At 46.4% G+C, this 23,697-nt stretch overlaps 1 protein-coding gene across 1 annotated transcript in view; it reads left to right on the top strand.

The window, feature by feature from the left end:
* Positions 1-23,697, top strand: part of CACNA1B (calcium voltage-gated channel subunit alpha1 B) — a 296,336-nt gene that overhangs the window by 173,881 nt on the left and 98,758 nt on the right. The window contains exons 13-18 of the mRNA XM_055817932.1: positions 941-1,053; positions 4,409-4,521; positions 8,445-8,576; positions 9,456-9,528; positions 14,025-14,142; positions 20,950-21,017. Coding sequence (XP_055673907.1) covers positions 941-1,053; positions 4,409-4,521; positions 8,445-8,576; positions 9,456-9,528; positions 14,025-14,142; positions 20,950-21,017 — 617 coding nt within the window. The remainder of the gene's footprint in view (positions 1-940; positions 1,054-4,408; positions 4,522-8,444; positions 8,577-9,455; positions 9,529-14,024; positions 14,143-20,949; positions 21,018-23,697) is intronic.

Genomic DNA, 23,697 nt, shown 5'->3' with positions numbered 1-23,697 from the left:
TCTGTACTGTGCTAAGCAACGTGATTAATCTCTGCTCTTTGAAGTTTGATTCTTTTCCTCATCTTTTCTCTAAATGGAGAGGTGTGCCTTATGCTGTTAGGTTTATTTCGGTAGTGTAGAGGGGCTTTGCCCTTTCCTTATTTCTTTTTTGACACTACACTGTTGCTGTTGCTTATTGGTGTCCAGACCTAAACTTACATGACTTAAAATGCCAAAGGCAGTGTTTTCTGTAGCTTCAAGTCTTGAAAACTTTATCTGGAAATTGAAGTCTCTGGCTATGTTCCTTCTGCCCTTTGTTTCATCATAAGTGATAAATTTCCCATCAAAAGCTTCACAGCCTATTTGCTTGTGATATATAAAGCAGAAGGAAACAGAACCTGCTCTTCCATAATTATATGGTTATACAGGCATAATAAAAATAAATGGGTCTATGTGCTAACAGTAGACACAACACCTTTGGATGTGAGCTCTCAGAGGCAGCAGTTCTGTTGGGTATGAAGGTATTTTTATCATGAGAGGGTGTTACAAAAGCTTATACCCCGCTCCCAAAAGTGCCCATCACTTTTAGGTACAGAAGTCCCAAACATACATTTGCAAAATATTATCTGTGCAATTAAATGAGACCTTTAGAAGTGTTAGATACAGAGCTTTCTTTTGAAATTCCTTTACAAAGATGATGAGACTATTATTTAATGCTCATGGCACATTCCCACAGTACACATGAAACATTGCCTTTGCAGTTCTTGAAGGCTGAATACAGCTTATATGCATATAGAAATAATTATGTCAAACTGTCCTCAGGGTCTTGTTTGCTATTGCAAAGGGATTTTCTTCTGGCAGGAGGCAGTCTGTGTTGTGAAAAATTACCATTGTTCCCCACATGAAGAGATCTGCCTAGCAAGGTCTTGTGGACTAATTTAATCTCTTTTCCTGTTTCCAGATTTCGCAGAGTTTGTTTTTCTGGGTCTGTTCCTTACTGAGATGTCTTTGAAGATGTATGGGCTGGGGCCAAGAAATTACTTCCACTCTTCATTCAACTGCTTTGACTTTGGGGTGAGTAGCCTTCGGCTGTGGGGATGAAGTGTGTGGCTCTCCCATTGGTCACTGGGGTTGGATGTTTAAATGGGAATGTGGGAATCCATGGGAAATGGTGCTCTAAGTGCATCTTCTGTGGGGACTGTAGTCATAGTATAAATTAGCTGCAGTGAAACACGTTAAGCTTCCCCTAGTTATCATCCTTTTTGAAGAAATGTGACAGCTGGGGATTTCGCTTCCTGGGGTGTTCACAGCATCAGCACCAGTAAACGCTCTGATTGCTGCGAGATTCTCTCTCCCATTTAAATGAGGTGATTGAAAGACAAAACCCGCACACATCTTATTGCTCATCTTCCCTATCATCCATTTAATGGCCTTTCCCTCAAGATACAGTAGTTTTCAGACATGAGTGCCCAGAAGCTGAAGCCTAAACATGTGGTTAGGTGACAAAAAGGCAATAACTCGCATCCCTTTATTGCAGAAGTACAGGCTGTCCCCTTGGTGCTAGAACTGTGAATGGTGGGGCTGGTTTTTGACTTGTCTAACGAAGAATGTTGCATACAGATGTTTATTTACTCATTAAAAGCTATTAGGCGGCAAACTGCTCCTGGAGAGCTTAATTTGGCTTCTCTTACCTTTAGTGTGGGCTGAGCAGCGCTTCCCAGAGTGGGACTCGGTCTGTAAGGTTCCTTTAACAAACCAGATATGAAGCTTAGGGTACAGCCATGAGGAAAATAGCTCAGGTCATTACACGTGTCATCCAGGTCTTCAAAATTTAGTTGGTGGTTTCTAGTCTTTACCTGACAAAATGCCAAGAGTGATTCCCCCATGGAGCAAAATTCCCTGCTTCAGCTCTGTCCTGCTAGGCGGGAGGAGGTATTCTTACCACTCCGAAATCCAAGACTATAGGAAAAGCCAACTTCTCATTTCAGCAGCATCAGCAGGAAAACTCAGAGTTAAACAGACTTTGAGCTCAAACCATCCAGCCCAAGAATCACCTGTGTCCAGCAGACTGAGGTGTTGCACCAGGCTGCACCCAGTGTGGGGCTCTCCTCTCTGGGGTGCCCACGGCAGCTGCTGGTAGCTCAGGGCATCGAAATGGCTTGTGCCACTCTTCCTGGCTGCGTAGCCCCAAGGGCAATGCACAGATGCCAAGTGTCATGAGAGGAAACCAGGGCACCAATAACACAGACAACGTAAGCTAGCGGGATGGCTGCACATCCAGAGCTGGCGCCTCATCCGAGGGGCAGAGAGGCTCTCTCAGCTGAAGGCAGCCCACCCACGGCAAGGTTTAATGGCACCAGCAAGATGTGCCACGGAGGCTGGAAGGGAGAGTGTGCCTGCAGGATGCAATGGGGCTGACACCTGGCTCCCGTGGAGTTCAGCACATGCCCAAAGACCCAGCTTCTGTGAGCCGAGTCGAAGACATCAGGTGGCCAGGCAATATCGCCCAGTTGGTCATTGAAGGGGATCGTTGCCTTGTTTGCATTGTCTGGTGACAGATCCTGGATCGATGTCCTTCACCAATGGCTTAGGTAGGCTCCCAGCTCCAGCCAGCTTGGCCCCATGCCAGCTGCCAATTTCCCTGGATCCTTATATCCAAGATGCTCCTTCCACAACAGAAGAGCTTGTACCTGATGGTCAGGGACAGGTCATTTAGGAGCTCGCACTAAGCAGGAGGTAAACCTACCGGCTCTCCCTGCTTTGTGGCATGCTGTGGCAAGTGTGGCACTGGCAATAAGCTTTGCCGAGGGTTTCCCAGGAAGGAAAGCTGTTTCTAATTCCTCCTCCTTTAGAGAATCCACAGGGATCCCACTTCTATCTATTTTTCTTCCTCCTCACCCACCTTCCAGCCCCCAGAATTAATTCAGCTGTTTCACCCCCGCTGGAACATCACACAGATCTGTAGTCAGTTTAGTTTGACAAACCATCAAGATGAAACCGTTCAAATGCAAAAAGCGGAAACAACAAATCGGAGAAACATCAGTCTTGGGAGTAACAGTCTGTGGGGTCTCATGTGAAACGAGCTCCCAGGAGGCCATGCTGAGATGCCAGGAAAATTAATTATCAGCGTAACATGTGGAGGGGCTAAGGAAAAGTTTTTGCTGATTCATGAGGGATCCCCAAGAGTGATAGACTGTGGGAGAGATGTTTTAGTTCCTTCTTTTTCTGATAGGAGAAACCAGATGAGCAACTGTTGTGTATGTCCCTTTGCTGCTACACTTTCTTGAAGCTCAGGGTATGGCATTTCTTGCAGAGCAGCTGCAAGCAATGCTGACCCTTTGAAAAAACAGCCAGGTTTCTGCTTGGGAAAAGGGTTTCCAAGCTGGTGAGTCTTCTTGCACTGCCCAGGTACTCAGACACAGCTCTGCCAGCCCTGGCCTCCCACTACCGCTCCCTCTCCAACACCAACCAGCTGCTTGCTGGGTGTCCAGTGATGATGTGTTTATGGTGTGCTTTGCACAACTGGGGACCATGGTCAATGGGAGCTCTTCAATGCTGCTTTAATGCAAGTAATAACAGCAACTGGCAGCAAAATGCCTGTCTTCTCTTATTAACTGTATAGGTATAATTGCCCTTTTCCAATTGTGCTTAACCCATTATTATTGTGTCCTTTTTATAATAAAGGATTTTGGAGAAGAGTTCTTTATCCCTTGAGGTTAGTTCTGTGCCAACCTTAAAAAAAAAAGCAGACAAAACAAAACTTAAAAAACCACCTTGACTGGGGACAATTTTTTCAATAACCTGAGGCTCAGGGCCTGACAGGCAATTGGATGTGTATGCTAGAGGCTTTACAGGGTGTCTTAATAGCTATTACCTTAATTGCTCTCCTAAAGACTCTCAGTTGCCCGTTTCTGGTAGGTGGTGCCCAGAGCTAATGCTTTGCTGTTTTGCAGGGCTGTGGGTGAAGGCTTTTGGGGCTTCTCATGGGAAGGGGCGGATGGGGCAGTGTACCCCTGCATCTCTGCAGTCTTTGCAGACAGACTGCATGGGGTGGGAAAGTGAAGTGTTGGCATTTACAGTTTAAAAAAAAAAAAAAAAAGATAAAAATAAACTATGTATGATGCCTTTCAAAAAAACGTGGTTTTCAGGCAGTTTGCTTGCTAGAGAAGAAAGTAACAAATTCCTGTCTGTGCTCTCCCACGTGTCTGCCCCACTTCCAGGTATTGCCCTTTTTTAGGCTGGAATGTGGAAAGCTGGAACAAGATTTTGTAGTGCTGTTGGCTAATTTGTGGTTTTGCTGAAGCCTCCCTCCATAAGCAAACCAACACAGCACAAGCTCTGATTGTTGTTCTGCCCTCAGCCCCTCTAGAAGCACTACAAAGACCTAAGCAGAAGTTTTGCCTTATGTAAAATGGATTTTTTTTTGCAGGTCATCGTGGGAAGTATATTTGAAGTTATTTGGGCTGCAGTGAAACCGGGTACCTCATTCGGCATCAGCGTACTGAGAGCGCTTCGACTGCTGAGGATTTTCAAAGTAACAAAGTAAGTCCAGCTCCCTTTTCTGCTTACATTGTACTTGTAGCATCATTTGAAATCCGTATCAGCAGCCCCACAGCAAGTAGTACTGCTTTCCACTTGTAAAAAAAAAAAACAAATCCAAAAAACCCCCATCTAAAACCTGAAAAAACAACCCCCAAAACCTCTGTATTAGCTGGCACAAAGATCTTGCCTGTCCTAACATCCTATGTCTGCACTGGCCCTAACTGGGAGTGGGGGCAGGAGCAGAAGAAAACTGCAGATGCAGAATTGCCCTTTCCTCAGCTGGGCAATTGGGGTTCCTGGCAGTTTAGGGAGTTCCTGAGTCTGTATTTGCATCCAGAAGGACTTCTAATCCCAGCCTCAGGTACAGGTACCCTTGGGCGGGTGGCTCCACAGTGTAGTGATGGGCTGCATGCCACCATCACTCTTCTCTTTGTTTATAAGCTTGCTTAAAACAAAAACCTCGCGAGGTGATCCCTTATTTCTTGTGGTAAGAGAAAAAAGTTTCTTATTTACCTTCTGAGCCACATCAACTGCTCACTGACTTTGTCTGCTGCTGAGCTGGTGATAGTTCCTTAAGTATTTAGGAACTGGAGAACAGAGCTACCCTGGTTATTGCTAGATATTAAATCCTAGTGCCTGAACCGCTGTGTTGACACAAACACTAAGTCTGTTGCTGCTGCCTGTGTCTGGTTTAGGAATGTCTGAAGTTTTCAGGCTTGAGCCTGTGAGGCTGAATTTGCAGGAGAGTTGAGTTGCAAAGCTTTTCAGTTGTTTTCATGCTCATGCATTGCGTTAATGTGTGCTGGCATTAGCAGACAGCGACTATGCAGTTTATAAATCTATCTAGAGCAATTTTCTTCAGGGTTTCAAAATTGTGGTGTGGAAACTGATGACACATTTAGGTGCTCCTGCTGTTGTTTTCCACTTTTTAAAATTTAATTTTTACACCATTTTACACCATTATCTCCTTAGATCTCTCCTTTTTCCATCACACTCTTACTTGTTTTTGGCTTGTAGTGACAAAAGGAGGAATAGTACTTCCCTCAAAAAAACCCAAATCAACAACCCAATCACCTCAAACAGACAAAGCACAGGATTGAGCACATATTAGAGCAAAACAGTCTTTCGAAGTAACCAGGTGCTTTTGCAGCTGGTTAAACCCAGTTTAGCTCTGTAGGGTTTGCTGATTGGTATCTGCTAGTTGTTGTGCAGATCCAAGGTTTGTGTGTGATGACTCCAGGTTTTGTAGCAAATTCATAGCGATTAGTTGTCAGCAGTTAATTTTATCCAGAGCTACTGATAGTCATTTATTTGTGCGTTTAAAAATTTAGTATACCTGTGTGTTGTACTTTTAAAGAAAATCTGGACATTTTTGATCTTTCTGTGAGTTTTGACTCTTTAGGATTTTAGCCACTGTAATAAAGGGATGAAGCCTGAGATTTAACTTAAAGCACGTCGCGGAGCAAGCTGAGTGCTCTCCCCCCAGCTCAGGACAGCGAGTGGAATTCTCATCCCACTGGTGCTGAAGTTCCCTTGACCTAATGGTGTGGATTTTTCACATAACAGAAGCCGGGGACACCTCAGCCATGTCCCACATTACCCCAGTGCCTGAGCTGCACACCCCAGTCTGAGCAAACTCATGGGGAGCCAGCAAAAGTGATGGCACCAGGCACTGATTGCTGCCCGCCCACTCTCATTACAGTCTTTGCAGTGGAAACATCCTGACCCTCAGTAGGTCCTTTTCCCTTTTTCCATCTCTTTCACAGCCATTTTTCTCTGAAACTCCCTGCCCTGTTCTTCTTTTTTGCCTCTGTGTCTATCAAAGCCAGCTGCAGTCCACTCGCTTTGAATAATCAATATTAGACCTTTTGATTCGTATGTCCCCACTCAGTGTGACTGCAGAGAATTGAAATAGTTAAAGAGTTAAATTACAGCTGGCCTGAAAGGTGACGGCAGGGTGTACTAGGAGGTGACACAGCCTAGGAGGGGTTAAAATTCAACTAGGGGGACAAGGAGAAAACAGCTTGATGTGTTCCACTCTGTCATGACAGAACTGAATAGGGACTGGCATCTGTAGAAATGCAACTCCTCATTAAATCCTGGTGATCGGCAGGCAGGCAGGGTTTGGTGCTGAGCTATTCCAGGACAAGACAGAACCTCCATCCATATCTGTGTCAGGTGGTGTTAACCATGAGGTGCGAACGAACCCTTTGCTTGTGGCAGATTTTGCCTGAAGCCTTTGTGTCGAGCAGGGGGGAGTGGTGCGACCAGCAAAGCCTCCCTCCTCCTGCAAGGGTCGCAGCTCACCCCTTTTGGCTTCGGCACGGACCCTGAGTAGGTTTGCTTGCAGCTTTTTCAGTTGAAGGTTTTCTCCCAAGAGACCTGAAGCCAAGTTTCCTCTGAAACCTCTGTTGCTGTATTGTGGATGTAACTTTTCTTGGAATGGGTGCAATGGGAGTGCATGATCCTGCTTCTCCTGGGATGGATGTGCCTGTATCATCCTCAGCACAGGGAAGCACAGGGCACTTCAGTCCTCCCAGCTACACCTGGGGGGAGAAAGAGGAGGAATGTGAAGATAAAGAAAATAGAAGAGATGGCGCTTCTGCTCTTCTGACTCAAGCTCTGAGTTTTTCTCCCCATCAGCAGATCAGACAAATCCATGGGCTTCCTCCTGCTGGATACCCACAGCTGCACTGGGGGAAGGAGCTGGGTGCATGGCTCTGTCCCTGCAGCCGGAGGACAGGCAGGGCAGGACGGTAGAGCTTTCCGCTGTGGAGCGTGACCTCTGGATGGCAGCTCCTGGTGTGGGGTGGTGGAAACAAGAGAAGCCGCTGGAGAAAAAGAGAGAAAAATTTCCCCCATGGTCTCAGATCCAAAACTTTTAACAGAGGACATGTGAAATGGCTCTAAATCACTCATTTCCTACTGCCTGCTCCAGCACCACAGTTCTGCACGCCTGTCTGTCCAAAAGGAGATTGTCAAAGAGCTCCTCTGCTTGATAGCTCTTTCTGCATTTTCTGATTCATTAGTTTTCCTAATATAAATGCTCCCTGCCTGTTCTCAGCAGGGCAATAAAGCCAAGGAAGAGATCTGTTCCTGAGAACCCACCCCAGCATGCCGTCACTTGACGTGCCTGCCTGCGAGTGTGCCAGGAGCCATCTCGGGGGACGTGGGACATAGAAGCAAAGTAACTTCAGTGTCTGGCCAGATGCGGCTTGGATGTGTCAGTCAGGATTATGGTTGAGCCGTTCCCTCTTGCCATGTCAGACTCATGTCCTGGATTTGTTTCCATTCTCCGAGGCAGTTGCTTAATCCTGGATGCTTAAACTGTGTGGCTGAATTGCCCCACACTGAAGGCATCGCTGTGCACGATTGTGGGTGTTAAACATGTACAGAAATGTTTAAACACGTGGGAGTTTCAGTGCACTTGTGGGGGCTGGCATTCGGTAAGTGGGAAGGACGTGCCGCGGGGACGTGCTGGTGGAAATGAGCTGTTTATTCCTGATCCGTGTCTTACGAAGGGAGATTCACTGTCCCTACATTAAGTCTCACCTTGTTGATATGGCTACATCCCTGGTTTTGACACCCCTGCTGACTGCTGTGCTGCATGAGAAGATGCAGAAAGGTCAAAATCTATACCAGGAAAGGGGTTACTGAGGAACTAAACTGATGCTTTCCCTGCAGATGACTGCTCTGTATGGGTGCACGTATACCAAGGTGCCCGTCTCTGCCCTTGCGATGCTGCAAGAGCCTCTGTCACTCTGTGAGCTGTATTTCCCCACCATAGAGGGGATATTAAAAAAGCTGACGCCCCTTGCTATTCTCTTCTTTTTTTATAATAAGGAAATAGATCATTTTAGTGTTTTGTCAAAGGCTTTTCTCCCACTCACGTTATCTCTTGGCTGCTCTGATCTCCAACGCAGGTACTGGAATTCCCTGAGGAATCTGGTGGTCTCCTTGCTGAACTCCATGAAGTCCATCATCAGTTTGCTCTTCCTGCTGTTCCTGTTCATTGTGGTGTTTGCTTTGCTGGGGATGCAGCTCTTTGGAGGACAGTAAGTCTAATTAATTATTGTCCTTTCAGGGGCAATCCAACAGCAATTGCCTGGAATACGTAGCAGGGAGAGGGGCTGCAGGGTTTGAGGGGTTCACATCGTGGGTGCAGATGCCAGTCTTTCTGGGCTGCTAAGTGCTCTCAGTGTGTAGGAAAATACTTCTTGTTCTGATGTTTTACCTGGAGCTGAATTCTTTCTGGTTACCCTTGCTCAAAGCTGCTGTGTCCTGCCGTGGTCCCCATGTACACCCACAGATCTGAAACTGGGCTGGGGGAGGCAGCACTTTCCCTGCTGTTGGGGGAAAGGCACGTCACAGTGCATTTATTCACTTGGAAACCTTTTCTGCTGGAAAACAGCTTTGTTGAATCTGATTTTTCTTATTAGAAATGCCAGTTGTGATGAATTTTGCAGTAAGAAATACCAGAATATTACTGTTCAAACTCCAGCATAAATTTTGAGGAGAAACAATATGGGGTTTGTTTTGGTTTTTTTTCTTTTTTCCCTAATCAAACCCTATTTTATCTTTAAAATATTAAAATGAAATGATCTGCTAAGAGAGCAATTTCAATTTTGACTTGTACACTTGAGGACAGAAACTTTTGGGAATGTTTTGTTGTGCAAAATCGTTTCAGATTTTGATTGTTCATTTTAATTGTGAAAATGAATTTCAAAGACTTTTCTGCAGGAATAAAATTGAGTTTCTGATAATAGTTCTGTTAAGCATCTTCTCTGAGATGCTGTGTTCCCTGCTGTGGTTGCCTGGGGTGTTATTGCCAGGTGGAACAAATGTTGCTCTCTGCCTTGTGTTAGAGGGTATTATGAGGCTGTGTGAGAGTTGCTTGCCCCTTACTGCTCTTTTTCCCCCCCCCCCCTTTCTAGATTCAATTTCCAAGATGAAACACCAACCACTAATTTCGATACCTTCCCTGCTGCCATCCTCACAGTATTCCAGGTAAAGCCAAACCTTGCCCTGGGTAAGCATTAGAAATTAAATTTCTGAGTATCTCTTTCTGCTTATGGGGGGGTGCAGAGGGTCCCCCCAAAATCCATGGAGTTTAGGAAAGGGGAAGCCGGTCGTTCTCGTGTATTTTGCTACAGTGGCCAATCGATACATATTAAAAATCAAATTATTAATTTTTTTTTAAAAAAAAAAAAAGGAAAACTAGAACAAAATACTTTTTGCTAGGAAAAGAATATTGATAAAAATAGACATTTCTGTTTGGAGCTGACAGTCTGTGCATGCCCACGCTTTTCCCCCCTGAGACCCCTGCTCACGGCTACGGGGGCAGCACTCGCATGTGCCTGGCTGGGTGAATCGTCCTTTCGGAAATCCTAGACCAGCGAGGGAGTGGTTGACCTGTTTCACTTTCTCCTGTGGTTGCCACAATTTAATGAGAGAGGCCTGAGCTAGCTCCAGGCAGTAAGGAAATAATGTAGCATTTTTGCACGGTAATAGCTCAAGATAAGATAATGCTGGATAAGAATGACAATCAATGGGAGAGCACAGAAAGAGGCATCAGCCTCGGGCAAGTTGGTGTGATGGCAGGGAGATGTCACAGTTCTGGCAGATGCAATGCTAATGGATTTAAGAGGCTAATTTTGCAGCTGTTCTCTGCATGCCTTTTTAAAAAACAGTTATTTCAAGTGTTTCGGTAGAGAGCTGGGGATGCTGCACCCTGCTTCGTGTGTGGGTAACACTCATGGGTCCATGGAAAACTGCCCAGCACAAATTGTTGATGTGGGCTTGAGCCGAGGCTTGACCCCAGAACTGAACATTTGTAGCTCTCAGTGAGTGCCTTACGTATTTCAGTGTCATGCCCCAAAAAGGAGGGGAAGAGGGAAAAAAGGGTTAGTGTCAATTTTTTGCATTAAAACAGAAAAAGAGTCTAAAAGAAAATGTGTCCTGTGACCTCTGCATAAGCAGCTTCACATGGGTATTGCTTCTCTCCAGATGTGAAGCAGGTTTGGTAGTACTTACCTCACAGGATATTGGAAATCATGGTAGATTAATATTTGCATAGTGTTTTAGTACACATCAAAGAAAAGGCTTAAAGAAACGTAAAGGTATCGCCACAGAGCCAGAACTGAACACAAGTCAGGCTCCGGATATGAGCATCTGGGAATTTTGATGTTATTTTGCTTTGGGACTATAGCTGCCTCTTGAGAAATACTTAGCTGAAATATTTCCTTTCAGTTTCTGAGATAAATGTAATGTAGTGGCTGTGGGATGAAGGAAAGCACTGTTGCTTTTATGACACTTGTCTAGAATGTCAGAGCTACGAATTGAAACAAGCAAAAACCATCAGCGTTAAGTCAGTGTAGCTTCACAGAGGCATTTCGATAACCTCTGCTCCCAGTCCATCCCCCCTGCTCCCCTGAATTGCAAATACCATGGCAATGTTTCTTCATCACATGGGCTCTGGATTTTCTTCTAACCTTGCCTTCCATCAGCTCAGGCAACCAAGCAGGCTTGTTCTGTTGCTGCTGTAATGAGCAGAGTAGCATCTTTCACTGAATGCATTCGGTGTATGGAACAAACATAATAAGGCTAGATACACCCTGTCCATCCCTAACCCCTTTGGAGATATTTTTTTTAAGAAGCAGTCTTAAACAAAATCTTCTGCAGCCTCCCTTAGCCTATTTTATTCGAATAAACCTGGCTGGGTCACGATCCTCAGCCACGCGACTCCCAGGACCTCTTTTGCCCACCTGGCTGAGCTCAGCGTTGGGTGCAGCTGAGCCCCGCTCCCCCTAAATTCCCTTTGACGAGCGCTGCACGTTTTTCTCCAGCTCCTGGCTCCCATGAAAGTCTTTGTAAGCTGAATGTCAAGCTGTGTATATACAAAATACAAATACAAATTATATGTATATATTCATATATGCCTATATACACGTGAAAAATAACTAGTTGCATCCTCCTATTCCAGCAATCATAGAGCTGGAAGCATGTACAACATCCATAAGCGCAGAGACCATAAAGCAGAAAGACCTGTGTTAATTCTACATGTTCTGCTCCCCGAGAGCTGCCAGGTAAATCCTTGTGCACTGCCAGCTGCTAAGGAGCACAGCACTGGTGGCTGCTGGAGTGGCGGTGGCAGGATGGGACTGACCCTCAGCTCTGCTGGTGGGTGCCCTGCTGAGGCTTGGGAAGCAGAGCTGGCTTTGGTTTGATGTCCCAGTGCCCTGGCTGCCCCTGCTGACCTGCCTGCGAGATATAACACTAAGCTGATGTGATTTTTGCATTTGCTCAGACCCTTCTTCAGGAAAGCATCTCACTTCCAGGACAGTCCTTTGAAACGGTGCCGTACTTCCTCTGCAGCAGAGTGTCTCCCACCGTTAATGTCATCATTAGTTCATTAAGATTCACTGCAGCTCAACAGCTGTTTTTATTCCATCACCTGGTGGCTCCTCAGCCAAGCCTGGGTATTAAATGCCAAGACACACTGGACAAAATATTCGTCGTCAGCTCTGCCCAGGCAGGCTGGTTAGTTTACATTACCCATCTCTATGCAAAAGTTCCATAAAACATATTTTTTTTCCCCTTGAAGTTTTCATTCCACTTCCAAAATAATGCAGTTGGATTTTCGAACACAGACCTGACCCTGCTGGACTTTTTTATGTGCAGCCTTTAATTTGTGATACCTGCAGCTCCTGGTCTTCTGCAGCGAATAGAAGCATTCCCACCGGTTTCCCTTTCCACAAATGTTTGTGTGATCAAATCACTTCATGGCTGTTCCCTCAAAGCAGGAGCAGTTGTAAATTCATGGAAATTATGTGAATGCAAGTTTGTGAACAGTGTTTTGCATAATTAAGTGCCAGAGTTCAAAGCCTTGTGCCCTGGTTCATATTCTCTGGTGTAAATCCAGAGTAACTCCAACGTTGTGAGTTAGGCTTGGGCTCTGAATTCTGGTTTCTGAATTGAGACCAGATTTTGCATTTAGGAAACAAGATTGTGTATGTGCTGTGTGTCCCTGTGTCTGTACTTGTTCTTAGCCTACCGCTGTCATCAGCACCAAGCCTGCAGCAAGAAATTTTCTCTCTATCAGCCACGGACGACTAGTTTGGAATTTGCAATCATTTCGAGCATACCGTATGCACATGGGACTTGATTACTACAACACGCATCATGCTTTGGGCTCTTTTTTGTGGCTTTTTTTATTTTTCTTCTACTAAACACAAAGACAAGTTCCTATTTAGGAATTTGAGCTTCACATCCCAGTGGGCATGTTTTAATGTACTAAAAGTAGCTATTGTTTGACTCTGCCATGGCAGGCAGATGAAGTGCTTTCCACCCAAAATGCTGTTGTGTTACAGTCACTGGTGAGGAATGGGAGCGGCAGGCGATTCAGACTGGTGCAAAATGAGCACCTAGCATGACAAGGCTTATTTGAGTCTTAGGTGTTTTCACTTACTCTGATTAGTTTTTCTATTATTCATGTGTTTGCTAATTAGCCTCGGGTCAGTATCCAGAGCCTGCAGCCAGGACAGCTCTGCAGAGCCAGGCTGCGGTGGTGCTTGCCTCCGTACAGGGATGCCAGAGCATCACGGTCCCCTTCAAGCCACCCTCATCTGTCCTCACTCATACACACTGGTTACTGCTGCCACTTTGTTTTTTGTTTTTGTTTTTTTGTGGTGTGTGGCTGTCTGGGTGGCTGAGCATCCTCCTGGCCTTGGCAAGCAGGAAACCTGGGGAAGAACCGGGTGTGGTGGAGCTCCCTGGCAAACGGCGCCGTGGCTGTGCTGCCCGGTGCCTGGGGTTTGGAGCTGTGGTCACCATGCACTAGCTGCAGCGAAGCTGCCGGCAGCCTTGTGGAGCAGAGGATCAGTGGAAAGCGATTACAGAAGTTTCTCCTCCTGTTGTGCAGGCACTCAGGGTGTACAGCGTGTGTGGGCTGGGGGGAGCTGAGCAAACCCTTGGTGTATGGAGTGAGTGAAAGGAGCTGACGCTGGCAGAGATCCCGCTCAGGGCACTGGGCTTTGAGGTCAGAATTTCCTTAGGTCTGTGGGAAAGGTCGTGCACAGAGCTGTTGGAAGCTGGTATTTCCATGTGACTCAAAAATAGAGATGGGGGAGAAACTGTGCTGGTGGTGAAGGGCTAGAATGTGGCTTTTGCTGCCTCTACCCGCAAGAAAACCTGCGGTCAGAGGTGGGCGGCAGGTATGGCACTAAGAGAGGGCAGGAATGGGGCAGCAGTCCTCCCTCACCAGTGGTCCTCTCTCCTTCTCAGCCCGTGCAGAGAAGAAAACTGTGTCCAGCCTGGCATGAGACCATCCAGGGCTGGGAGGCTGATGCCCAGCACTGCAGTCTGCCACACTAACCTGCTCATCTGTTTTCCCCCTGGAGACCCATCTGGGATCGCATCAAGCTGCCTAGCTCCCCCAGACTTTACCTACTTCATCTCTCCTTCGAGTCACCCTTTCTTCTTTTCTCTTGAATTTCGCTGTGCAGATCCTGACGGGGGAAGACTGGAACGCAGTGATGTACCATGGGATAGAGTCACAGGGTGGTGTCCGCTCGGGGATGTTCTCCTCCATTTACTTCATCGTCCTGACGTTGTTTGGTAACTGTATCCTTGTACTTTGCCTTGTGTTAGCAGCACAGTGTGCCATGCACCCTTCCAAAGATGCTAGAAATACCTAGTTTTGTTTAAATTCTCACACCAGCACTTACACTTTTTAAAACTAAATCGTTGCTATAACTTTGTTCATTACAGCACCTGGGGTAAGAGGTGTAGGTAAGTTCTCCAAGTCGGTGTCACTTTTCTGATGGCAAAGTGAACGTAATCTTCATTCATTTTAATTTTCATGTTTTACCTTAAGAATGTCCTATTATGAGTTAATTTATATTGTGGGGAAAAAGATTGAGGTCAAGGAAGAGCTGGACCTCTGTACCTTGAACGTCTTCACAGACAATTTGCATTAGGTCAGAGGAAGGAAGAATTGAAGTTGGTTTGGTGTGTCATCAGGCTCCTGTCTCTTGGTGCCTTTGTCTACATGGCAGCTTAGCCTAAATGCTTGAAATTGTCTTGTCTCCACATAATGCTTAAAGCTCAGGTCTGGATCTTGGATTTTGGGCTCTGGGATTATTTGGTCATGTTCTAAGACCTGACACATGAAGTGTCTGGAAGATGTTTTGTTCTGCTTAGTCATGATAATCTCTTGAGGGCAACAGGAAACTGGGAGCTTCTGTTCCCCCCCAGATCTCCCAGGGTGTCTGCTGGGGAACCAGCAGCATTCCAACATGTGCTATGTCCCCAGGGAGGTCTAAGGAGGCAAGAACATAGCAGTCATGTGGAGATGGGATTTGAAAAGGAAGGCTCTATTTTACAGGGAAATGAGCAAAGAGATTCTCCAATCTGATGGCTGGGTGTGATTAGGAGGGCCAGCAGAGCATAGCAGTTGTGATGGCTCTGTTCCTGCTTCGTGATGGAGGCTGCTAATGGGCTGATGTTGCGTAGCATTGCTCACATTAACTAGGTACAAAACTGGTGGTGGGAGATGCTGGCTGGCTGCAGTGACAGGCTGTGTGGAGTCAAACAGAGCATCCTTAAAAATGGAAACTTAAAACCTGTTGCATATATGAGGCAGCCTGGCAGGTTTGTTTGTTCTGTAACATAGGGATAATAATGCCCAGCACTGCCGCTCTGCTGGAGAGCTCTTTGGAGGGTTTCCCAGCAGTGCAAACCTTCTTGCTAGTTACAGTCCTAGTGTTGCTAGTCTTTTCCTAAGAATCTTGTTTGGGCTGGCAGCATTGGCTGGGTGGTTAAGGAGAAAGGGAAGGGGACATGGGGGGCAATACTTGTACTAAAGGTGTAGAGGTGTTCTAGACACGGACCCCTTCAGCTGCTGTTCAAGATGACAAGTGATGAGATGTCAGCACCCACGGACTGCACAGCAGGGCTCCAGCCCTTTGCTTTGCCTGAAATGTCCCCATTAGCACGAGGAACCGAGACAGGGAACAGAGGAGCAGACAGCATGCGAGCTGTGCTTGTCACACAAGTGTGTCTCTGCGGGATTTATCCCATTAACGTGCGCTGTCAGAGCCAGAGCAGCCGTGATGCCTGCGCTGGCTCGGCAGCTCTGCTCAGACATCTGCCTCGTGGCAGGCAACATGCCCCCTTCCAGAAACACAAGGCTTTGGAAAACTGGGTCAATGGAGAGCCGGGAGGGAGGGAGATCTCTAAATCCTCAGGGCTTGGCATTTGAAAATGAGATTAAGCTATAATCAGGCTTGACAGCAGAGCTGAGAGAGAGACTTCTAACCTTAGAGCAGCTAAGATCCAGCAGTTTTGAGGAACAGGATACAAATTCCTTTCTTGCACATTTAATTCAGAGGGGGCTTCTCCCTTTTCCTTTAGTTTTCCTTAAAAGGGGAAGAGCAGGGGATGCTCAAAAGAAGGGAATAAGGTCCTGGTTCACCTATTGCCGCTGTCATGAACTTGGTATTTGCCTCTGCTTGCTCTGGCAGCGTGGCAAGTTGAAACCTTACCCCCGTTCTCCCCAAACACCATCCTGGCAGAGAGCAGCTGTATTGGTTTCCCTTCTGCTGCAATGGAGATCCTGGCCGTGGCTTTCCTGGCTGCTTCTCTGGGACCATCTCTGGTGCCTCTGTCACCCCCTTTGCCCGCAGCCTCATGCTGGTGGCACACCTTGGGCACAGCCAGAGCACTGCTGGGGACACCGCCTGTGCGTTCAGCCGGGGAATATGCCAGGTGCAAGTCTTTAATTCTCCGTGAGTCCTGCAGATGGGGATGAGTTTGCTGCAGGTGAGTTTCTGTGAACACAAAGTACAGAGAGAGGGGGGAGCTGGCTGACAAAGTAACAACACTCAGAAACCCTTTTATAATGTCCCGGAAGACTTCTTTCACCAGCTTCTAGTGATCAGAGGTATAAACCTGAAGCAAATCTTTTAATTTCTTTGGAGATTTACCTTCCTGTTGGAGAATTAAGAGACCTGGCCCAGCCTGTCTCTGTAGAAACAGCCTGAGAGCATCAGCTGCTCTCACAGGGAGCTCCTAAGAGCCTTTCTGCATTGCACATAGACCCGTTTGCCTTTAAGCATCATCAGCAGGAGGGGAAAACTGAGGCTGGAGTGTATGGTGGAGAATGGGGGGTTAAATCTTTTTGTCTGTTGACCACGTAAGCCCACTAGCTGCTTGCACTGATATTTCAAACAGTATCTAAGCAAGGTCAGTGCTACCCCTGCTTTTCACTAGCTACAGTGTCGATGCTGAGAGCAAGCAGCAGGCAGTCATTTATCTCTGAGGGAAATCTGAACTGTATGACTTACCAGGGACTTAAGTTACCATTAACTGTCAAAACATAACCAGGAACACCTGCAAATAAAGTTTAGTTTGCCAGAAAAGAACAGTCCTGCGTTTTTGTGGGAAGAAAAATAGTCGTTAGTGTCAATGATGCTGCAGCACCCCAGCGATGTTAAGGACAGGCAAGTGTAGAGGGTGAGGTACGTGCCTGAGCCTTGGCATCACTTTCCCAAGGAGAACCCTGCAGCCCAGTACACAGCAAGAGAATGCCCTACAGAAAGCAGTCCAAGTCGTTGATTAGCTTAATTATAATGTGAGCTGTCTTTTCTGCCCTAACTTGGGACTGCACAAAGATGTGCCGGCCCCCCCTGCCCCCCCCCCCCCCCCCCAACGGCTTACAGAACTGCCCCTAAAAGCTTATTGAATGTTCTTTTTTTATGCAATGTTGTTTTTTTCATGTGGATTGGCCATCAGCACTCATCACATGGATGTTCACTATAGCTGAATTTTTAAAGTGGGACTTCTTGGTTTTATTTCCTTATATCACTACTGTTGAAATCAGTCTAAGCCCTTCTGGATGCTGGTCAGCAAAAAGCACTTCAGTTCCTCTGCTGGGAGAGGGGTCTTATCTTCAGTTTTTGCATGTTGGCATTTGGTGTGTCCATTTTTAAGGGTTAAGGCAGATTGGATCAAATCTCATTGAAGAATTGGCATTGGCAATCTTGAGTCAGCTTGCAAAACCTGCTCTTTTTAAACATAAGTGACTCCTCTTCTCCTATTGCTGCTTGGGGCATCGTGATTGTTCTTTTTCATGAAGAAGAAAGGTGGGTGGGTGCCAGCTTCCCCTGCCTCTTACTGCAGCCCAGTTGTTTTTGTGAATCCATTTGCATTTTCAAGGGACTATTCTAAGGAAAAGATCCAGAAACTTTGTTTTTCTAAGTCGGAAGTCTCTCATGTTACATTCCCAGTTCCAGAGAGTCTTTGTGGAGCCAGACCTCTGCATCTGAAGTGGTTTAATGGAAGTAGTATGATTAGAGTAACAGCAGGATTTGACCTATTTTCTCAGAAATTGCCCCATGCCTGCATTCATTGTTATCCAGTTAATTGATAAATTGATGCATCTGTTGAGGAAAGAAAACTAGAAAAAAAAACCACCCTGACCATGAAAAACTGCAGAGGACCCTGAAAGGAAAAGCAGCAAATGCCTGGAGCGTGCTGCTCTTCCCCTTGTCCTTGGCTCTGCATGGGAGAGCTGTACACGGCACCGTGTGCTGGCTCAGCTGCCCGGCTCATACAGCCTGGACCAGAGACCGGAGTCTGGGTGATATTTGGGAATCCCTGAGCTCTGCAGAAAGGGCTAAGGAACTTTTTTTGGGGCCAGAAACACCCAAGACTGCCAGATTGTGTCTTCTTGGAGATGGATCAAAACAGCCTGATCTGCTAAAAAAAAAAAAAAAAAAAATTAATTATATTTCCAGTGGTTGATTATGTTACACGAGACATTTTCAGCATGTGTGTGTAGGAGGCAGGGGTAGGAAGACAGTTTTATTACCAAGACATTTATTCCCAGAGCAGGAGGCCTGGAAGTGTTTCCAACATGTTGGAAGCACCCCAGAGGAAGAAACCCAAACAGCCGGCACCAGCTGGCACCCTGGCGGTGCTGTAGGCAGTGGTGCCCCATCCTCCCTGCCTGCACCCCCATCCTCCCTGCCTGCACCCCCAGCCCACAAGGGGCAGCCCCCTCTTGCGAACTTTCACTTAAAAGGAAATAGAAATTAGTATCTTTGTAAATGAAAAGTTGATTGAGCTCTGACTTCAGCGTGGGAGGGGGGTGATTATTTCAGCATCATCATTCACTTTTTCTTGTTCTTTATCTGCTGGGCTCCCTAGGATTGAGGTGCTCCCACCCTGCCCTCCTCATTGTCCTGCTGGAATGGAGGAAAGAGCAATTGATGGGCATCATGTTTCAAAGCTCTGTCTGTGCCAGAGGAATCATCTTCCTGTGATAAACTTGCATCCCGTATTACATGAAACAGAGAAAACCTGATGGATGACCTGGCCTTTGCCTGGAGAAACCCCAGGGCTCTGCATCCCGTCCCCTGCAGGGTTTGGCAGTCAGGATGCAGATGCAACCTGAGAGATTAAATGCAGCTCCTGCTCTCCACTGTCAGAAGCAGACGCTCCAGTTTTGATAGGCATTCCGGCTCTGGAGACACTTGTCTCAATGGGAATTAGAGACGTGAACATCTGGTTCTGCAGTCTTGGCTGAATTATGTTGAGTAAAAATTCTTGAGAGGGAAGGCAAAGCAGCTTTGGGCTGGTTGTTTGAAGCAGCTTTGGTCCCTGGCTGCCCTGGGAAGTCTCCTGACGCCATGCCAACGTGGGGCAACGGCTGTGCAGCCTCTGGAGGCTGCTGGAGCACAAGGATTTCTAGGCACGCTCCTGTTCAGCAGGAGGCTTTCAGGATTATCCAGGTTCAGCAGGCTGGGTGCGTCTGTCTGGCTTACCCAAACAAGGCTATTCTGTTTAATGTAGCTGTTCTGTTTATAGAGAAATCTCAGATGCCTCCTCCAGGCATCCTTCTGAGAAATGGAAAGTAACCAGAGGGGCACCAAAACCAAGGTTTTCCCAAATCCTGTTGCAGGTTTGCTGGCACCCTGGGAGCTCACGCCTCGCCTCTCCCCACCTCGCCGGAGTGGTCGCTTGGCTCCCCTGGCATGCTGCCCTCCTCCCTCAGCCTTGCCCTCGCTGCGGCATCGCTTCCAACTCGCAGTGTGATGCAGGGGACACATTAACCCAATAGAAAATAACTGGATCAATTGCCTAAAACTGCTGCAGTCATTACACTCAGCTTCTGGGGACCTGCATCTGGTCCCCGACTGGCATTTGGCTCTGGCGAGGCCAGTGCAATACGAACGCACATCAGCGTGCTGCTTTAAAGCCGTTGTGAATTTCCAGAGGGTAAACACTCATGAGATCACCTTAATTCTTAGAGACATTCATATTTGGAGGACTAAGCATCACTTTACACAGCTATGGAGCGAATGACTCTCCTGTCACCAGGTAATGTGCAAGAGCAAAATGGGTTTTCTTATTGGAGAGTAATTTAGGCTTGGTTGTGCTTTGCTGGCTCTCCTTTCACACAAAGGTGTCTGATTTACAACTGGTTTGGGGCTGTTTTGCAGACGCATAGCTGGAATAACAACAATAAAATATAGGAAGGGACAAGTAATAGCTGAAATCATTAAGTGGAAAAACGAAAATAAAATATGAATAAATAATTACAGGCAAATGTTATATCTTAGTGATACAATGCAGTGCTCTGCAGAGAGACCCAGGCTAGCGTGGGCGCTGGCAGTTGTTTAGCTGGGCTACCTGCAATTTGGCCTGGACTAACGGCCCATTTCCCAGCAGAGCTCATTAGCTTGGGCTGGGTGTCCTGCTAACAGGCTCTTCTGGAGATGCGCTCTGCGGGATGCTGCAGCGTTCAGGATAGAGGACGTCCATGGCCATCTAATTGTCATATCAGCTTCAGTGTGATAAGTCATGATAGTTTCCTTCTGCCAGCAGGTAATGCAGCAGTGACCTAAGCTTAACTTTTTCATGGTACCCGATGCCTTTATATAGCTATATGTATATATTATGCAAATGCTGGCTTTAAAATGACCGATTTCCAGGAGCTCTGCTGGTTGTCCTTTTAAGCAAGAGGAAAAAATGAAGGTGGTCCTCTGTGTGTGTGTATGGGCAGGAGAGGAGGTGTGGATTTTCTGGAATGAAAGAAGAGGGGCCATTATGTCTTTGAGACAACCCCAGGGTCCCATAACAGTTGCCCCTATAGCGCTGTGAAGCCCATTGCTCAGCATGTGCGCACATCCTCCCCGGGGGGGTGCTGGGCCAGAGACAGACAGATGTCTGGGACCTGCTATGCTGTGGAGCTGGCTCCCGGCCGAAGCGGGGGGGTTAGAAATGAAGATGAAGCAGTGGTGCAAGGAGTCAATCCATAATATACCGATGGCTGGAATCAGGGAAAGAAAGGTTGTGGCAGCAGAAGGGGAACATTTTCTGTATCTGCTGTGTGAAGATTTTTTTCCCTTAACCGCTCCCCAAAAGATACGCTCCTGAATGTCTTCTTGGCTATTGCTGTTGACAATCTGGCCAACGCCCAAGAGCTGACCAAGGTATGTATGAGACTTCTGTTCCTTCAAACTTAGAGCACAGCTGCTGGATCTAAAGCACACGCTAATGAACCTCCCAGACACTCAGAGGTTTCCTCTAGACCCTGTTCACGCGGCATCTCTGTTTACCGGTTTGCATTGTGGAGAGGGACTTGGAGGCTTATTCTTCAGGTTTGTTTCATTTCAGGCTTGTTTCAGCCAAATCCTTTGTTTTTTAGTTGCGTTTTATGACAGAGTGGGCAGTGGCATTGCTCATCTCGCTGCCACGGGGAGGTGCACAGGCATTTGTAGCATTTGCTGTTTTCAAGACCAGAGGCGAAGCAATTAACGGGTTTTGGCTGACTTGAAGCTTAGATTCGAGGAAACACAGGTGTCATATTGCTGCTTTTGCTGTCTCACACTAATGTTTCATACCTTGTTGAGCTTTTGGATGAATCAAAGAATTAACGTTCTCCAATCAACTCCCTGGAAAACAACTTGCAGAGGCTATTGTGAATTCTCAGTGTAGATGTTATAATTTTCCTGCCTTTCACCAGGTGCAAGAGAAATCTGAGGCAGCAGTCCAAGCGCAGGCAGAAAGACAGGTCCTGGCAAGAGGTGGAAATGACACTGTACTTTACTGTATGCACAGGTTTATAACGGAGCATTCCCTATGGAAAATAAGGTATAGCCTCGGTATTGCGCAGGAAGGGCTGCAAGTGCTGCAGTTTGTATTCATGTTATTAGATACTTTTTTTCCCTCGTTGTACCATAGTTGTATTTGTGAGGCAGCAGATTTTTTTTTCCACGTTTCTAGTTTGTTCTTACTAAGTGCCCACCCCATTGCTGTGCTGCTGCCAGCGCTGTAAGTCAGTGACCTGCCAGTGGCAAAAGCAGCACCATGTCCACCTTGGCAGTTGTGTTTTACAAGCTTTATTTTATATGCCTTTTATAGGGTAAGAGGATCACTAACTACGTGTTTACACAGCAGCGGGCAAGGATATTTTCTCTTTATAGAGTTGTAGAAAGGTGCAGTAGTTTGTGGATAAGTGATGCAACTCCACAGTTCAGGGGGACAGAGATTTCTAGGAGCTTCCTGCCCCACTCCAGCTGCTGAAGACCGAAGCAGCCAGCCGTTCCCAGTTAAAATCCGTGTCTCTGTGGCAGCTGAGCTTGTCTTTATCAGCTCTTCTCTTCTGTGGAGCTGCGTGACTGGCTTCAGGTTCCAGCTTTGACTGGAGCCTTGTTTCCTGACAGCTGATACCCAGCGCAAATCATACAAGAGGCTTCTGGCTCTCAGGTGTATAATAAATGTTCCTGTGTCTCTGAGAGCATGTTCTGCATCCCTCCTCTCTTATCATGCAGCTCAGGGTTGTGTTTAATGGCACACTGTTTGTTTGGTTTTGGTGTGTTTGGTTTTTTTTTCCTGGGAAGTTTTTCCCCTTACAGCAGCTCAGCTGTTTCTCTTTAAAGCCCACAGAAATCTCCAGCCTGGAGGCATGCATCCTCCCAGCCTGTTCGGGAGATTTATGGGCATCCCTTGGATGTGTTGAGAGACGATCAGACCTAGGACAATTCTTGGATAATGAAGCTCATCCTACTTCTGCATTAATCCTTTTAGTGCCTTCTTGTGAATATTTCAGCAGCTGACTGGGACAGTTAGAAACCTGGCTTTGTTGATGTTTATAACGTATAATTAAATATTGATGAATTCAGCAGCATTGCCAAATCATAAAGCTTCTTGAGAAACTCTTTTTTGCTTTAATTTTATTTATGATCCCCCAAAATCACTAGGGCTTTCAAAAGAAGAGCAAAAAGATAAAAGTAATTCAATTATATAGCATACCTGGAGAATGAGGGATTTATTGCTAAGTAAATACGATCATGCAAAACCAAAAATGGCCTGGAGATATAATTAAGTTACTCAGGAGTCGGTTGATCTCAGGAGACTTTCTTGACATTTACGCTGTAAAACTAATAGAGATCAGTGCTGCCTACAATGTGGGAAAACCGTAAGCAGTTTGCAACTGCCTCTGTTTTGGAAAGACGGAAAGCTTTCCAGCTGACCTTCAGGACCGAAACTTTTCAACCAGTATTTCTCCTCCTGGATGCTAATTTGGATTTTTTTTGTCATGGCATTGGAACGTTTCTCAGTAGCCTTAGCTGGGCCTTGTGACCTGTCACAGAAGTTACCAGAACTGTAACTATATTTAACTTAAGCTTGATCATCTGCTGTAGGTTACAAAACTCACCAGTACTTTGGAATGACTCAGTTTTGGGAAAAAAACCAAAACGACTCACCTTCTTTGCGTTGAATATACAAAGAATCTGCTCTCCAGCCTCTGCCTTCTCCCCCACCAGGTCTCTCTCCTCCTTTCCCTTATCACTGACTTAAATTTCACCAACTTAATTTCTAGTGATTTCTCAGAACTGTCCCAAATCTCTGTGGGTTGTCTATCCTCTAGTTTTTTCTATACACTGGCAGGTTTTTTTTCCTGTTCACTTATTCAGAGGGGAATCGAAAATTGCCCCCCAAACGTGCTTTGAAAATCTTCTTTCTGCTGACCATGGCATGGTGTCTGTGCTGACCACAGCAGTTCATTCTTCATCCTCGTTAAAGTGGCACATAAAGCCACCACCAGCGATCCTTTATTTTCCTAAATGTCCTAAAGCACAAAGCGTGTTCTTCGAACTCTGTGCACTG

Source organism: Falco peregrinus, chromosome 1 (assembly GCF_023634155.1).
Source record: "Falco peregrinus isolate bFalPer1 chromosome 1, bFalPer1.pri, whole genome shotgun sequence".
Classification (NCBI taxonomy): domain Eukaryota; kingdom Metazoa; phylum Chordata; class Aves; order Falconiformes; family Falconidae; genus Falco; species Falco peregrinus.
Note: the sequence above shows the minus strand (reverse complement) of the source record. Positions and strands in the feature narration are given on the sequence as shown.